General features: G+C 39.5%; 2 protein-coding genes across 2 annotated transcripts; both read right to left on the bottom strand.

Moving 5' to 3' along the window:
- Positions 1–941: 941 nt before the first annotated feature.
- On the bottom strand, positions 942–4902 carry LOC138046533 (uncharacterized). The gene is made up of 2 exons (XM_068893150.1): positions 3638–4902; positions 942–1719 (listed from the first exon to the last, which is right to left on the bottom strand). The coding sequence occupies exons 1-2, from the start codon at positions 4900–4902 to the stop codon at positions 942–944; spliced, it is 2043 nt and encodes a 680-aa protein (XP_068749251.1).
- Positions 4903–4915: 13 nt separating this feature from the next.
- LOC138046532 (uncharacterized) lies at positions 4916–6886 on the bottom strand. The gene has a single exon (XM_068893149.1). The coding sequence runs from the start codon at positions 6884–6886 to the stop codon at positions 4916–4918; it is 1971 nt and encodes a 656-aa protein (XP_068749250.1).
- Positions 6887–17986: the final 11100 nt, after the last annotated feature.

Raw genomic sequence — 17986 nt, 5'->3', positions numbered from 1 at the left:
TTTCGTGTCCCAAGAGTTTTCCCCTCAAAACACAGGAGAAGATTCAGAATTTCTGATCCCCCTATGAACACAACAGAGGATTCAGAATTTCTGATCCCCCACAAAACACAAGAGAGGATTCAGAATTTCTGATCCCCACAAAAACACAAGAAAAGATCCAGAATTTCTGATCCCCCACGAAAGGCCCAAGAGGATTTGGAATATCTGTTCACCCAAACAACCTGAGAGAGGATTTTTATTTTTTCTCTCTGGCCAATCTGAGGCTTAAGTAGAGCACTTGAGGACCGATTGTTCAGCCATATAAACTTTATTCAACAGAAAGAGTTACAACTAGTGCAGTAACATTAAATTTCATTAGTGCAGGTTTTAGTTCTTGCAGCCCACCTGAACTATGTCTAGTCAATTTGAAGTTATACACAATAATGAATATCAGTTGCGACAATTTAGAGTTTAGAAGTACACTGTGGACATGTTTTGGATGAACTACATCCATCGTCAGTACAAGTAACAAAACCCCACAAGTGGGTGAGAAACAAAATCATCAATTTTGCTGACGAATTCGATACGCCCAGATTACAGTAGAAGTTGTTTCGTTGTTCACGGTCCTTTAACACCATTGGTTTCAAACACAGGCTTATCACAGTTCCATTTTATTCAGTAGCATACGTGACGAGGAGTGCGTTCGAAATCTAAGAGGTCTTAAATATCAAATGTATAGTTACCCGGTAGCTTCTCGATCTGCTTCCGCTTACAACGAAAATGTTCACAATCTAACGAGCTACTGTGACGTAAGCCATTATAAGTTTAGAATCTTCATATTACAGTGATTAAGTCATTAGCGTTAGTCTCGAACGACACACTCCCCCGCTCGAACAAAAAAAAAAATTTCTTTTTTTTTTTTTTTTACAGATTTTGAGTTAATGATCAGAGTCAACAATCGATTAGTTTGATTTGTCTCTATTGTCCTCTTCTGGCAGTAATACTATAAGACGGTGGACAGCTCGTTCAACAGTGACATAACCTCTCCCATCGTATTTAGTCACAGGTTCACCTGGCCTGGGATTCTTGTACTGTACCTCTACTTTACGAACCTTTCCGTCTTTCCCTGGGTAAATTTTTGACACTCTACCGAGTTTCCACTGTCCCCTGATTTGGTTTGAGTCTTGCATCAAGACGATGTCTCCAACAATCATATTGCATTGTGCAGTGTGCCATTTTTGTCTAATAATAAGGCTGGGGAAGTAATCTCTTGTCCATTTTTTCCAAAAGCTGTTAACGATGCCTTGAATGAATGCAAATCGATGTTGTGGGTTGGATGTAAATTTGAAAGGTCCACTTGGCACTCTGGCAGTTGATCTTCCTAGTAAAAGGTCGTTGCGACATAAATATGTTCCATCATCGGGTGATGTTGGATGTCTGCCAATGGGTCTCTCATTAATCAAATTTGCGATCTCAAATAAAACTGTCTGTAGCTCTGAAAAGGTCAGAATGCTTTCATGGATGGCTGCGGCAATAGCTCTTATGACTGATTTTACAAGAGCCTCAGAAACTCCGTTTTGCCAGGGAGCATCAGCTGTTGTGAATTCCCACTGGAAACCTTCTATGTTTCCGAATGCTTTTAATTCTTCCCAGTCCCATCCTTTGGTAACACTTTTCAGTTCTTTATTAGCTGCAACTAGCTGAGATCTGTTATCGGAGTAAAGTTTGAATGGATAACCTCTTAAGGAAACAAATCTTCTCAACACCATTAAAAACTTTTCAGTGCTGTAATCCGCTGTAAGATCTACAATCGACCTCAAAATTGTTGAGACACTCTTATCCTTTAGAGTCGATTTCAAGCTCGGCGGCGCAAATGGCCCCCCCCCCCCCGCACCCCCGGGACAATGTTGTGTTTTTCTGTTTTCTACGAGCCTTGTAGACAGCGGTACAACATTGATTAGGGTGGGGGAGGGAGGGGTATCCCGGAAACGTACTTTCTGGACAAGTTTTCTTTGCAAACAATGAATGTGTCATTGCCAGTGTGCTCTGTTGGCAACTGTCTCAACTAATTTTGTCGCCGATTGTCTGTTTCAGAAAACTTCCATTATACCCTTTATATGGGCACCTGTAGTCCAGTCTGTCCGTCAATACGACCGCATGAGTGAAAGACTTTTTACAGGTCTAAAAAATTGCGGATAGTTTATTATTCTCTTTTTCAAGTGTGAAAAATGCGTTGTCCTGTGCGAAGCGAAGATTGTGACGTAAGTGCAAAGGACCTGTTCACTTTTGCCTTCTTTAATACGCTATTTGTCAGTAGCGTTAAAGTATGGATTTGTTAAAGGGTTATGCCTCTAACTCCAATTCATCAGAAGAAGCCGATTTTGTTGGTCGAAGTGGTGTCGCAGATGAACGGGAAACAGACATAGTAGCTGTTTCAGCCGGGGAACACATTTGCTTTCCACGCTCAAATTGCTATGTCGGTGCAAAAAGACTTTCCACCTTGTCGCAGATGCTTTGCAGAGCTGGTTTTGGTGGGAAATGAATGTTTTTGGGAGTAAAGAAACAATATTTTCTCATTTACCAAGAGTAACCACGAGTAACCACGAGTAACCACAAGATTATTATAAAAAGATAATGTAATTATTCTACTTGTTAATTATGGTTACTCGTGGTTACTCGTGGCCACTCCTCCGCGGAGTTCCTAAAATCAGAGTACAGCACTGTTTGCTGCTCTTTTTTTGTCCCAGGAGTTATAAACTGTCTTTGCTATTTATATTTCCCTCTTTTTTATGGGTCATATCCCTTGTAACAAGTTGAAATGGAATTATGTATGGTGAATTTCAAAAGGGAATGCTAAACATCACGCAATGTTCCGAAAGTATGACTTTATTTCAAGGTATGTCAAATCCAAAACACTGCACAAATCGTCTTGAAATTGTCATTATTTAGTACGATGTCCTTTCTCTCAATAATAAGCGTTTGTGGCGTGAACTTAACTTCGCTGCGCGTTCGACATCCACATTTTGGCCGTTGTAACTGACGTTCTCGGTAGTGATTACTTGCGTTAAAATTTCTCTTTTTTTAGAATGCGGTACATCGAAGCCCGTGAGATATCACTTCCCCTGACAATATCATTCACTTTCCGCCCTTCGCAAATAGATGGCAAGCGTATACATGCCGTTATCTCTTTAGAAATGTTCTGTGTGAAAACCATGTTCGACCTATATGACATGACAACGCATAAACGCTATTGAAATGTGTATATTTCATATATTAATGCAAAAAAACGCTTATCAGAAGTCGTAATTACACTTCATACAAAGTTTTTTCATACAGACAATCGGCGTCAAAATTGTTGAGACACTCTTATCCTTTAGAGTCGATTTCAAGCTCGGCGGCGCAAATGGCCCCCTCCCCCGCACCCCCGGGACAATGTTGTGTTTTTCTGTTTTCTACGAGCCTTGTAGACAGCGGTACAACATTGATTAGGGTGGGGGAGGGAGGGGTATCCCGGAAACGTACTTTCTGGACAAGTTTTCTTTGCAAACAATGAATGTGTCGTTGCCAGTGTGCTCTGTTGGCAACTGTCTCAACTAATTTTGTCGCCGATTGTAGATACACGGCTCGTGTTCCTAAGCAGTTGAAGATAACTCCGTACGCTTTTCCTGTCGTTCGTTTTCTTACTTCATCTTTAATCTTGAAGGGACCAAACAAGTCAATAGCTGTGCAATGCCAGGCTGGAGAGGGCTTGAGTCTCTCCTCTGGAAGTTCTCCCATTACTTGCTCACTTAGTTTTTTATCAAGCTTTCTGCATATGATAAAGTTGTATTTGATTGATTTCGTCATCTTAAGTAGCTTTGTAATCCAGAATTTGGAGCGAATTTTACTGGCAGTTGTTAATACTGCGTAATGTCCCCTGTTATGGACATATTCTGCGTAGAGACGTGAGAAGCGATGCTCATAGTGTAATAATATAACTTCGCTTTTGTTGTAACTCATTTCCATCCAACGGGTGGCACGACCTCCCACGACATATATTCCATCTTTACGTAGGCGAGGACATAGACGTTTGTATTTTCCTGCCTTGAGTTCTTCGTGCATGTTCCTCTGAGCTTCTTTGATCCACAGATCTTCAGCCTTCATGAGATCTTCTGCAGTGGGTTCCCTTTTGACATTAAAGAATGTAGGTTTCGAATCTGTGTGATACATCGACAAAACTCGCGCTGTCACTCGTAGCAATCTCTTATAGTTGGAATAATTGTTTATGTTAATTCTGGTTACTATATCGTCCTTTATAACTGCAGTCGCAATTCTTACGGTTTTCACCATGTTCGGTAATTGTTGTTCAGCGTAATTACGACTTATTGGCCATTCACTCTCGGGTTGGTTAAGGAATGTGGGTCCATCCTGCCAACTACTACCAAAACCAAGCTCGCTCGGTTTCTTGCCTCTCGTTAACCAATCGGCAATGTTATACTCGCTTTCGACCCAGTACCAATCTTTAGGATCAGTGCCTTCTTGAATTTCCCCTATGCGCGTCGCGGCAAATGTGTTGAAACCATAGGAATCCTTTTGAATCATAGCATGCACTATTTGGGAATCAACGATATGGTAGAATTTCTGGAAATGATATCTGCAATGCTGTTGTATGAGCACTTTTAGTCGTTTGTTGATTATTACTCCGCATAGTTCTATGCGGTCAATAGACATCTTCTTAATTGGGGCAAGGCGGTTTTTGGACAGAATCAGGCTACTTTTAAACAGGCCACCCTTTAGTTCCCATCTTACGTAAGCACATGCGCCGAAGGCTTGGCTGGATCCATCGCTAAAGATAATCAATATTGGATCTCCGACCGTATCACGTGGCTTCATGCATCTTTTAAATTTGACATTGTCCATCTCATGTAGTTCTTTGAAGAACATTATCCAATCTCGCTTATTCTCCTCCGGAATAGGATTGTCCCAGTTCATCTTGATGTCGCTTGCCCATATCTGACGCATCATTATTTTCGATCTCACTGTGAAAAGTTCCGGATAATCCGAGCGGATCGTAGATGCTATTAACTTGTGAAAGAATAATGCGTTTCGTTAGCTGTTCTGTAATTTCGTAGGGGAGCGGATTAGTCTTTGAATCTGTTTTGATGCGCAACTTGTGTTTCTTACGTGAAAAGTTTAGTTTAACTTCAAAGCATAAGTAATCCTTGACTGGATTCCAGATTATTCCGAGGACTTTCTCTGTCGATGTATTTGGCTCGCTAGGTATAGCCGTTTTGTCTTGATTTATAGGATCATCTGAAAATATCCAGCCCTTGACTTGGAATCCACCCTTCTTAATCAAATTCTCAATATCGCTGGCAATTGTTTGCACTGTTGGTAGGTCCTCAGTGCTGTCAATGATGTCATCCATGTAAGTATTATCTTGGATAATTTGTGCTGCTTGTGGGTACCTTTCTCTTCCCATCTCAGCGGTTTTTCTTAGGGCTACTGTCGCAATGGTGCCTGACGGCTTATCACCAAATGATACTCTTTGTATGATATATGTATCTGGTTCTCTCGTCGTGTCCATATCTCGCCATAAGAATCGGTGGGTGTGCTGATCTATTGGCTTCGTCTTTACTGTATGGTACATCTTCCTGATATCACCCATCAATGCTACTTGGTTCTCCCTAAACCGTATTAATACTCCCACTAGATTGTTGAGTAGACCTGGACCTTTTGCCCAATATTCATTAAGTACATGGCCCATGTACTTAGCGCTACTATTGAACACTATTCTAACCGGTGTAGACTTCGAATCTGGTTTGAGAACTTCATGATGCGAGATATAATGTATGGGGCCTTTGTAACTGTTTAGTTCTTCTTTACTGAGTTTACGGGCAACCATATCTTTTATTTGCATATCGTAAATTCTGGCGTGCTGAGGGTTCTTGAGGAGCCTTTTCTCCGCAGAGATCAGCATTGCCACGGCTACTCGCCTGTTATCTGGGACTGCAGAAGGGTTTTTGATCCAAGGATATTCTGCAATCCATCGACCATCCTGATAGTCATATTCGAGATTTTTGTCGATCAGCTCAAGTTCTCTTTCCTCTTTAATGCTGTACTCTTTACTCCCAATGGGACATCTCCCGCATTTACATCCTCCACAGCGGGGTTTACACTCGATTCCAAGATTTTCGATGTTGTAGAAATCCTCTACGTTCGCTTTCATAACATGAAGGACTTTTACATCACTGAGATTAGGTTTCACACTGGTTTCCTTGATTAATGGGTGTGTTCCTCCTATGCATCGGCCGAAGCGATTCTTCAGAAGCAGCAAGTGTTCTGAGTTTTGCTCTCTCTCAGGGTGAAATCCAGCGTATTCATAGCCTATTAGGACATCGATTGCTCCGGTAGGGGGCACAATTTCTTCCTTTGAAACGTTTTTGAACAATTGCACTATACCATCAATATTTATGCTTTGAATGTCTGAGGTGATCTTGTCGATGCCATAAACGTCAAACTCGACAATTTGGCCTTTTTTGTCAATGAGACATAGCCGGTACTTTTCTGATGCAATCTTCTCGCTTTTCGCACCCACTTTTATGATAGACAGCTCTACCCGTATTCCCTTTAGTTTCTCTTCCCGTGCCCTTTTGTTTGTGATGAGTGATATGGAAGCCGCGTTGTCCCACATGACGTTTACGTATCCTCTCTTTGTTTTTATTCTTTGAAGTTGCAGGAGACATGTATCGATTTGTGAGTTGCTGCAGATATTTGCTGATGCTGTGACTTCTTTTCTTTCCTCGTGGATGGTTCTATGATGTTTTCCTGCGCAGTCGTTTATGCCACAATTTCCTTTTCTTTTACAATCATGTATGCGATGTCCTCTTTTCAAGCATGACCAACACGCACCCTTTTCCTTTAACATTCTTTTTCTTCCATTTACTGATTCGGACAGATATAATTTACATTCACTTGTCCAGTGCTCAGCGTTGTTGTGGAACAAGCATTTAGAATAATTCGATTGTCTTTCGTCAGTGTATTCTCTCGCGGTTGCGTGGTGCGCGACTGCTTTAGACATTGCCGTGTTGGAGTTGTAAGCCCGAAGTGCTTAGTAAAAATCGTAAAAGGCTAGGAAACTTGTTCATCTTGTCAACCATACTTGCATCTGAGCTGACTGATTGAGCCCACTCTCTCCTTATATCCATCGGTAATTTTCTTTCTATAATGCTTACAGAACTGGTCGTTGTAATCTCTGCCTCAAATCCAAGTCTTCTTAGGTCTCTGTATCCGTCCTCCAACATGTTTACAAATTCGACGAGTCGTTTATCTTCTCCTTCTCTGATGATTTTGGTTCGTCGAATACTGTCAATGATCACATCTGCAACCTTGGCGGGGTCTCCGTACTTATCATCGAGGCGTTTCCACATTTCGTTAATGTCATCGTCTACACTCTTTACTGTTTCGTAAGGTTCTTTACCGAGACAGGATCGTAAGACGTACGAAACATCGCCTTTGTCTAAGGTGGGCTCAACATGCCTTTGGAAATCTCTTTTAAACTGTGGATATTCTCGTATTTCACCATCAAATTTGGGCAATTTTATTTTCTCCAAGCTAAGGTTGGTCGTTTTTTCCTTTATCGCTTGCTTTGATTCCTTTAGTTGTTCATCTTTAACAATTTGCACATCTAGTTTTTCAATTATCCCGTTGTACTTTCTTTGAATATCGTGAATCCATCTGATTTCAGATTCTGCTGATTCTTGTGTCAGCAAATTAAGTAGCTCCTTATTAGTTTGTTTGCGTTCCTTAAATGCTTCTTCAAGTTGGAGCTGAAATTTTTGGATGGTAGAGATCGTACCCTTATCTGATTCTAGGATGTTGATAACGCTTTGGCACGATGTTTCAAAAACAACTTGTGCCGTGCTTCTTCTTATAGCTGTTTGATCAATTATTCTCTGTATTTGCTCGCGCTCTTTGTTTCTCACTTCTTCATGCTCTGCTTCTGCGCGCTCTCTAGATTCTATTGCTACTATGTCGTTTATGTAACTCATCTTCATAGTCATAGCTTCCGTGAATGATTCTTGGACTTCCGTTATCCAGTTATCGGCAGTTTCTACTTCTTCGTCAGTCAAATACATGGCGTATAAATCGAGTTTGCTTTCTAAGAGTCCCCATGCTTCTACCAGCTGAGAATAATTGCTTTCGATGATCTCTCTGTTTCTCTTGTCAGCGATAGATTTGAGAAGCTCATTCCTTTTTCTTGTGAATCTTCCTTTAGCAGATCTTCCGATGATTTTTGCTTCTTCCGCGGCCGACATCTTTTTGCCCACGGAGGTTTTGCTATTTGCTAAACGGATTTCGAATGTTTCGTTGTTCACGGTCCTTTAACACCATCGGTTTCAAACACAGGCTTATCACAGTTCCATTTTATTCAGTAGCATACGTGACGAGGAGTGCGTTCGAAATCTAAGAAATATGTATGTCCTCATAAGTAATAATTACAAAGCAGAAACAAGGTCTTAAATATCAAATGTATAGTTACCCGGTGGCTTCTCGATCTGCTTCCGCTTACAACGAAAATGTTCACAATCTAACGAGCTACTGTGACCTAAGCCATTATAAGTTTAGAATCTTCATATTACAGTGATTAAGTCATTAGCGTTAGTCTCGAACGACACAGAAGTATGCAGCTATAAACTGTACACAATCCTGTACTGCACTGATGTATGGACCCTTAAAATCACAGCAGTAAACGGAGAACATTTGTTCAGTACTGAACAGTACCTACATACAGTATTAGGACAAGAAAGTTTGTAATTGCCCAAAACCGTTAGATTACTCACTCCACTTTCTCTGCCAGAATTAGCCTGCTTTATGCAATAATTTTATGAGAAATTATAATTTTTATTTTACAAGCTTTACAAGACCTAATATAAAATAAGTAAACATGGAATATGAAGCACAGTACTGCAATAAAACAGAAACCGAAAACATTCAAGAACACTGCTGCACTTCACACCAGGGATGATGATGAGGACAGGAATTAAAATTTATAATTTGCAGTTTCTACTTTCCAGTGGGTCAATGTATTCTATGTAAAGGGTATCTAAAAACCTGCTGCCAAACAGAAGAGGTCAGGGACTTTTGCTTTGCAAAATAGTTCTTGTCCATTCACACAAAACGGTAAGTTACACAACCATGTTAATCGTACGAGTTCACAAGACAAGACTGCGGATCAAATTATTTTTAAAAAAGAACTTACAGATATGGATCCAAGTGCTGCAGTGAAAGGTATCATAAATAACAGGAAGTAAACCCCTTTTAGGTGGCTGGTATGTCGGCTGATAATGTCCACCGCTGGAAAATGAATATTTGGTTGAGAAGTGAAGGTTCTAGGGCAAAATGAGATTTTGAGAAAAATCTCTCAGCAACTGTACCAGCAAGCCAGGAAGGGCTTTAATTACTTTATAAACCTCCCATTCAATTTCATAGAAAGCAACAATTTGATCGAAAAATCCATTTATGTGAATGCTTGCAACTGATGTAAGAAGTACATTTGATTGAATTAATTAAGTTAATTATTACTGTGATTGGACAAAAACTTGACAACCTGTCATGTAAAATAAATGTTTAAATTTTTGTAAAAAACATTATCGCTGAACAAATATCAACGCAGATGGGGGTATTGCATGATAGGTGTCCACCACATGATGTAAAGTAGCCAATAAAATCGTGCAAAAATGAATGGGTGGGTTGTAATCAATGCTACTCTTCCTGTTTTAACCTAGCATACTCATCTTGGAGATGTTTCCTGGTAGATGGCAGTAGTCTGCTGTCCTCAGTTAATGAAAATGAACATAAGATAATGCAAGTTTTGGGAAGTTCATCAACCCATGGAGTCTGCCTTTTGGGCACATCTTGGGGACTCCACTTCCCCTTAAAAGATCCTTTCCAGTAGTGGACCTTCACCTAATCTTCAGTCACTTCAAGAACCTTTCCAATTACTGGCACTTTATCATAATTGGTCAGGTAGACTGCCACAAAAGTTCCCACCTCAATGTTCTGCAAGCAGTCATCAACAGCTTCGACGGGGTTTTCCCGCTCTCGTGATGGCCTGTATCGTCCAGTGTAGATCTAAACGAGATTCCATAGATCATGGTAATTGTAATAACTATGTGCAGATGTGTATAATTCAATTTTCTTGTAACCAATTTCATTTTTACAAGTACATGTATCAAGGTGTAAGGAAGAATTCTGGGCCACTTTCTCGTTCTCCTCTTATAGCAAAATTATACTAGGTCCTGGGTTAGTATAGTTATATTTGACACCTCAAAAATCTATGGGATACACATAAACTGTGCCAAGCCTGTGTTTGGTACTCATGATACATGTACTAACCATCACTTGCCATAAACAATGAAACACACCTGTTGAGTCTCCACTGTTTCTCTGTCACGCATGGCTTGCAAATTATCAGGAATGGTGACAGCCTCAATCACTGGCCTCTGCACTTTAGAACAACCTTGAAGAATTTCTAAAGGCCACTGCCAGTGATCAGGAATCTCCAAAAGTTTTTCAATTTCCTGCAGCCACTGAGCCCATGCCCTTGACACTCCCAAAGGATGATTTTCCTCAAATTTTTTAAGGTCTCTCTTCAAAGCCTCCACATCAATCTTGTTTAGCGTGGACTTTACAAGGCTGGGTTTCCAAGCGCGTTAATAAGCAAGCGACATTAATGACTGCTTATTGTCTTCATCGCTTTTTTATGTCAGTCGTCTCGCTGCGAAGGGCATTAGCCTTTGATCTCATTATACCGTAATAAACATTGCCGAACGCATTTGTCCAATTGCTTCTTTATTTGAGTAATCTCAATGTGAACAAAGAAGCATTTAAATAATACTTGATGACCTACGTTCTACAAAACAGAGTTTCGTCCATCTAGAGATTAAATATGGGGCTACATCACTCGGAATTTCGGGCACAGTCATGATAAATCTCTCGTTAGAACCCGCTAGCAGAGATTTTTTTAAATTTTATCCCTTTTCTGTCTTCTTCAGTGATGGGGTTCGACTGTAGTACTTGCCTATTTGACGAATAAGATTGTAAATTTCAAATCATTTTATAACTTCAATTGGTGTCTTACTTGTTACATGTAGGTGAAAGAGAAGGAAATCAGTCTCAAAGAGCTCAAGAAGGAGGCTAACATTGTTAGGGCCCTTTCACAAGTGAAGGAGGCCGTTGTGAACTTTTTTCAATTTAAACGCTGGGAGGAGGCCACAGATAAATTTGGTGATGGTGTTTGTTCAGAGAGGCTTCTGTGGTTTAAGGTAAAGCTCATGGTTGCAACATCTTACATGTCAAAAATATTATCACCCTGAAAAAGGTACGGTGTATTCTACCTTGATTGCCTGAGGGCAGGCAAATTTATCCTTGAATTATAGGATGCGTGGTTAAGAACTGCAAACAATCATTTTCATGTAACAAGCGTTGGATTGTTGGGATTGTAACTATTTTCCATACAGGGTGTCACACTTGGTTATAAAGATATGCCAAACATTGCAATACAGAGACAAAAGCAGCTCTAAGCAAATTAAAAATAAACACTCCGCTTTAAGTTTACATTCCGCTGAAGCTTGACTTGCGTAGCCACCAGTGTGGACCACAGATATCATGATATGTCAAACTGGATTGAAACCAGCGAAAAATGCAGAAAGAAAACATCTTCCAAACCGTTTTCCACCTGAACACGAGAAGCGTTGACTGTATAAGAACTTTCGTTGATATGAAGTATGGCCATGTACCCGTGTCGAGCCACAGAAAGCATGCGAAAAATGAAGCATCGCTTATGTTCAGGTGAGTTAACCTGGGTTGAGCCTGCAATCCAATGGAAAACCAGTACCTGGTCAGTGGTCAACATAAAAAAATAACAGCTCACCTCAGTGAGCTTTAAGCTTGGTCACGTGATACTGGTCAGCGGATACCTTGTTTTGACAGGTGTTTAATATCAAAGATGTATGCTGTAAACTAGCATGATACCGGTCAGATTGGCATACATGGAGGAGTGGACGTACGGACAGACGTAAGTAAGTACGTACTTACGGTTGATGACGTCATGGCTTTAAAACTAAGATGCCTCGCATCGATGGGTTACCATATTTTCTTAACAATGGTGCTACATGCGCGCAGAGCTCCGCTATTATTATTTCTAATAATTATTGCTTGATAGAAACGGCTGAAGCGGTGCAATGGCTTAAAACACTCAAGCACTATAGCAGAGGCTGACAAGGCAAGATATTTGCCCTACATGAACAATGAGAAAAAGAAGAATCCATAACAGATGATTCTGATAATTGTGACCAAGGAGACTCAGATTCAGATGTTGATGCACGAAAGCAAGAATTCTCTGCATCAGCCCTCTTCCTTGGGGGAGCAGAGAGCTTAATGACCTCATGTCAAGCCTTGCCAGGAAGGTAACTCGGAGAGGAACTCAGAGAAGTGCCAGCATGACCCTAAGACGGAGACTTGGTGCCAACTCCACCCGCCCTGCACCAGAATTTGCACTAAGCTAAACATTATTGCTTTTAAAGTGCACCTAACCTCAATTATTTTGTGACCAAGACAAATTGGTCTCACAAGCTGCTTTAAAAGATGTTTGCAATCTTTTGAAGCAGTTTGTGATGTCGGATCAGGGATAATATTTTACCCATGAGTCTAGAAGCTCAGTCGTGGATCAGGTGAAAGGGTAAAATTTGCCTGTTGAAAAAGGAGAGATTTTCCTGAGCAACACAAAGATATTTGTGGTTAGGTGTACTTTAACAAACAACTCTCTCATTAGTGCACCATATCTTGAACTGCGGAGAAAAAACACCAACATGTCACAAACGTCAAACACTGCATATTTTAAAAACGTTTATTGAATTGACAGAGTGAGCTAGTAATCGCGATTTTGCGACTAACGTGACTGTTTTTGTCGCAAAACTGTAAAAATTCCCTTAGTTGCTTTTGTGACTGCATCAGTCGCAGTTTCGAGCCCTGTATTAATGTGTATATTTCTATAGATCAACTTAGATGCAGAGAGGTCTCCTGAAATCTGACTGCAACGATATTGATTAGCTAAAATGTCACACGAAAAAGAGGTTGTTAGAAGTGAGTGATTTTGATCAGTTTACAATTCAACCACCTTAGCAAATTCTTCATTGAATCAGACTTTCTGTACTGTTTTGATAGTTTCGGCATGTCATTGTTTCGCCCTTGGAAAGTCTTGGGCTAGTGATGACAGGAAATGATTATTTGCATTTTTGGAAAGTGAATTTTATCAGAACCATTGTTTTCAATGCCGGAGTAAAAATAAAGTACCTAGCCCAGTAAACCTAGTATCATCTTAAGTGTTCTCACGCCACGTCAGAAGCAAATCAAATCAGGCCATTTCATATAACGGCGCCGGCGGGGTGTGTTACCAGCGGTAATGCAAGAGGTGCTCTGAATTTCAAAATGGCGGAGTTTGTTGTTCAAATTCACGAAGTAGTAAACGGCATTATTAACTCATCGCGAGGCGTCAAAAAAGAGCTTAGAACGGAAAGATTGGTGGGGAATTGTTACAACTTACCAGAGCCATAGTGAAGAAACATACCTTGCCTCAAGAAAGGGCCTACAAGTACCATCTTGCTCAGGCCGCTCGTATGTTGTCACAATCAGTTGAGTCATGGAACAAATCCATCCTACAAAAACTGAGAAGAAAGCCAAATGGCTCAGCTCTATGGACAGTAAAGTTCGCTAAGGACGTGCCTTTCGAAGTTTACGAATGCTTCAAGGCTGCATGCCTGTCAGAGCGAGGTGGAGGATTGTTGGCAAAAAATACCAAGCATATTGAGGAAATCAGATTTAACAACTTTTCTGATTTAAAGTACATTTTCTTGGAATTGGCTAACAAGTATGGCAAGTGTATAGAGCACGAAAACATCATGTACAAACAAGAGAAAGATAATTCCCACAGCATTGTCATTGTGAATGTAAACCATCCTGCAATAATTTATTACTCCAAAAGGTTGGAGGTGATGCGCTTCAGATGTAGGTATGGTCACTATAATCGTTTTGGGGTACCCCAGTTCAGTTTGTAGTCAATTTTGAACATGGACAAAGTTTCCTTTTTGTGCCCCGGCCTTTCGTTACTGTAAGTTCATTGCTACAAAATTGAAATCCAGATACAACAGTATTTGTAAACAGGGATACTCTGTGTAGGTAAAGGTTACTTTCTATCAATAAATCTTTAAGTCATCAGATTTACACGACTGATCACTCAGCAGTAATGTGGGCGATAAAACACATAAAAATCGAAAAGAAATTTTAGGTTGATTTGGGTGGGGGGGGGGGGGGGAATGGAACCTGAGAGTAAAGATAGGAGAAAGGCAGTAGGTAGGAACCAGGATAGGGGAAAAATTTCTGGTGTCATGTTAGGCACTACCACCATAAAAATTAATAAGTATGCAGATGTCAAGAGGTGTAATTTGTACTGTGTTGAAACTAGCTTGCTTATGACAAAATTTGTCTTCTTGGGGCCCCCTGCCCCACAAAGATTTAACACCATGGAAGAGTGCATGAGCTCAACTGTCAATCCTGGGCAGGAGGGGGGCTTTTGTGGGGTACCTCAATTTTGCTAATGCATAAAAGGTTCTTGATTGAAATACAGTAAGTTACACAGGGTCTGTGTGGAGCCACCATGCTTCAGGGATTATAATTATTATCTTTTGATGCTATACCTATTGACTATTGGCTGAATTACAGTAGCCTTGAGGCCAGGGAATCTTAGTTGCGATGTATAGTAAATGTTTACTGATAGCACCTAATGAAGCATAAAACATCAAGTACATAATATTATATTGTGTTGTATTATAATAATTGTAGAAACCAAACACCGGAGAAGAAATGTGATCAATATCAATTACTACAACTCGAGTGTTAAGTATTTATGAGTCAATGAGTCAATGAGTCGTGAGTCAATGACTCAATGAGTCAACGAGTTAGTCCAGTTAATTAAACCATAAAATGAAAGCTAATCACTGAAACGAGGGCTTAGGCTTAATCAACAAATTGTTGCTATATTGACTGCAAGTCTCATTGACTCGTGACGCATGACTCATTGACTCATTTGACTCATAAAACATGCATTCTCCTACAACTCAGGGAAGTAAAACACCAATGTATTCTTCTTGTTAAAAACACTTTATTGAATTTTGGTTAAAGTTACCCTGTGAATGTGTAAATTACATAAATAGGAATGGTTCTACTCAAAATATTGTATGTAGGAAAATAGGCAATATACCAATAGTGGCGAGAAATATAGAATGAACACTTGATAATAATAATAATAATAATTATTATTATTATAATTATACTCTTTAAACGAGTAAAATATAAATAACCAACTACAGCTACTCAACCAGGGATTGAGACTTACAACACGCTCACCTACATTTAAAAATGATATGAGCCAAGCCGTTGCTTCATCATCCTTCCCGAATGGAGCACCGTCTGCTCCAACAGCAACTCGGAAATGAAAAGGCTCACAACTGAAATGTAATAGGAATGACTCGTCTTGATCAATATGAATATACATTTTGGCAAGCTCTAGCAAATACTCTTCTATTTCCCCGTATACACCATGAACTTTCCCATCTTCCTCTAAATCACTACAGAAATCTTCCTCCATGTCTCTAACATTACCTATGTCAACTGATTTTACAAATTGCATTAGCTTGTCATATGGAAGCAACTTTGGCAAAGGTACCCCAGGCATAAACTTTAAGGACACATTTTTATGTGATTTTTTGGGTGTCATTGTAAGGTTTGGGCGTACAGCTTTGTACTTCTCTTTGCTAAGAAGACCTTTACCATACAAAACCGCGTACTGCGTACCTGGTTTGTTTTACTGCTTTCAAAATCTCTAAGAAGCCTCTCACAAACTTTTGGAACAACCTTTGACATCATTTTATTTGACACGTTTACATAATTAGCTAACCTAACAGGGGTTGATTCATTAACTAATGTTAACCACATTCCATCTAGGGCTGGACCTTTATCTTTACTATCTCCCCCATGGATACTATTGCAAGTATCTATGGTTTCCGTCTTCCTCCTGTTACATGACCTTTTGGCTGGAGGAACCTCGTATTTCTCTGAATTGTCTTCTTTAATACATGTTGGATGCCTGTTCCTGCTCAAAAACTTTCTTTTACCACTACTAACTGCCTGCTGAGTCTCAGCTAACTGTACAACATCTTTCTGAACTCGCTTTACCTATGCAAATACAATAAAACCAGAGAATATGCAGTGACGTTTTTGCAATTTATCCTATCCTTTTTGTTTTGTATGCTTCACTTCCTTAACAAAAACTTTAGTGTACAATTGTACTCCTCTTTCCTCTAAATTTTCATTGAGCATCAAGTGTGATAACATCAGTTTCTTTAATGGAACTGTAAATTCACAGTTACCACTGGAGGGTACAAAATAATAAATAAATTCACTAAATACACTGTGGTTTTCTTTCTATTTTTCAAACTGTGTAAAACTTCCTGTAACTTAACTGGCTAAGCTGAATAATCATAACTACCTTTTCTTTCAGGCATTTTAGTCTCTTTCTCTCAGCTTTGTAAATAGCTGAATGACCAATAAACTCTTCTCTAAGCTCCCTTCGTCTAGCTGCCAGAGTTCCAAGAGGGAATTTCTGTTTTGATACTGCCTTAGGACTTCTTCCACATTTCCTTCCTTTGCAACCCATTGTTCAGTTTCTCTAAAACTATTCTCTGGTCATCTTTCCATTAAGCTCTGTTTTGGAGCATCATGATGTGCTAGTAAAGTCATTTCCTACTTGACGAATTTGAACAACAAACTATGCCATTTTGAAATTCCATAATAGCGTTCAGACTTTTGATGCAAACATCCTGAAAAATAAAACCAATCTATCAATCAATCCTTAGTCCTTGAGTATTCTAGAACATACCACATGCCTGCAGGTGAATGTGTTGACTGGAGTAGACTTGATTAATAATACAGGAACAACTGTCAAAACAAAAACTTCAAGCTACCTTTTATACTTAAGCTTATGCCCCATCTTCCTCCTTTTCTTCTAACAAACACTTAATAATACTAAGGTAATTATTTGGTGTGATATTTTTCAAACTGTATAATTATAAGCTTAATCATGTGTCAATTTACGAACAGGATTTATAATTTTCAAAAGGGGTCTTCCAGAAACGCGAGCTAAAAAGGTTCCAGGAAAAAGATAGACTGTATGAACGAAACTTGGTATCTTCCAAACGCAGAATCGCGGGAAAAATTTGTAAGACGAATAGCAAGTTACCAAAACTAATCATGAGGAATTGTGATGCAGAACGGGTATTTCGAGGTATCCATGGTTTTAGAATTTTTGAATGAGCTTTCTAAGCAGATACTTTATCCTTTCTCTTGAAATATGCACAAGAATTAATGAATCGTCTTTGGCAAAAATGCTTTGTATTTAAAACGAATTATCTATGCTCTTACTCACCGTAGAGACTTCAATTGGGCCTCAAAATGACCGCAAGGAAATGCTCTTCAAAATGGCCACTCTGATTGGGGAATTTAAGTCCTGGAAATCCCACAATTCTTAGAGAAACGTGAGGTTCTTGCATAATTTATTTAAAATTTCTTTTTCTCCCGCCGGGCGCCATATTGGTTTGAAAATCCACTGATCAAAATGGCCTGAATCGTGTGCCTGCCAGCTCGGCGTGGTTTCATTTATTTCTTTTGAAGGTAACACAAAGGTACGAATACAAATTGTTGGTGACTTTCAGTGTTTTCGTTCATGTTGTGTAATTTGGGCAATTTTATTATTATTGTTACCTAATGTATTCAATTAAATAACACTAATATCATTTAAAAACAATTAATATTTTTTCCCACAAATTTGTTTTGTGATTTCTTAACTACTAATTTATCCCACTTGTTATACCTTCAGCTGCGTATACAATCCTTGATAGTTGTTGAGATTACC

The sequence above is a fragment of the Montipora capricornis genome, chromosome 4, assembly GCF_036669925.1.
Source record: "Montipora capricornis isolate CH-2021 chromosome 4, ASM3666992v2, whole genome shotgun sequence".
In the NCBI taxonomy this organism is placed as follows: domain Eukaryota; kingdom Metazoa; phylum Cnidaria; class Anthozoa; order Scleractinia; family Acroporidae; genus Montipora; species Montipora capricornis.
This window is presented reverse-complemented; position numbering and strand designations above follow the sequence as displayed.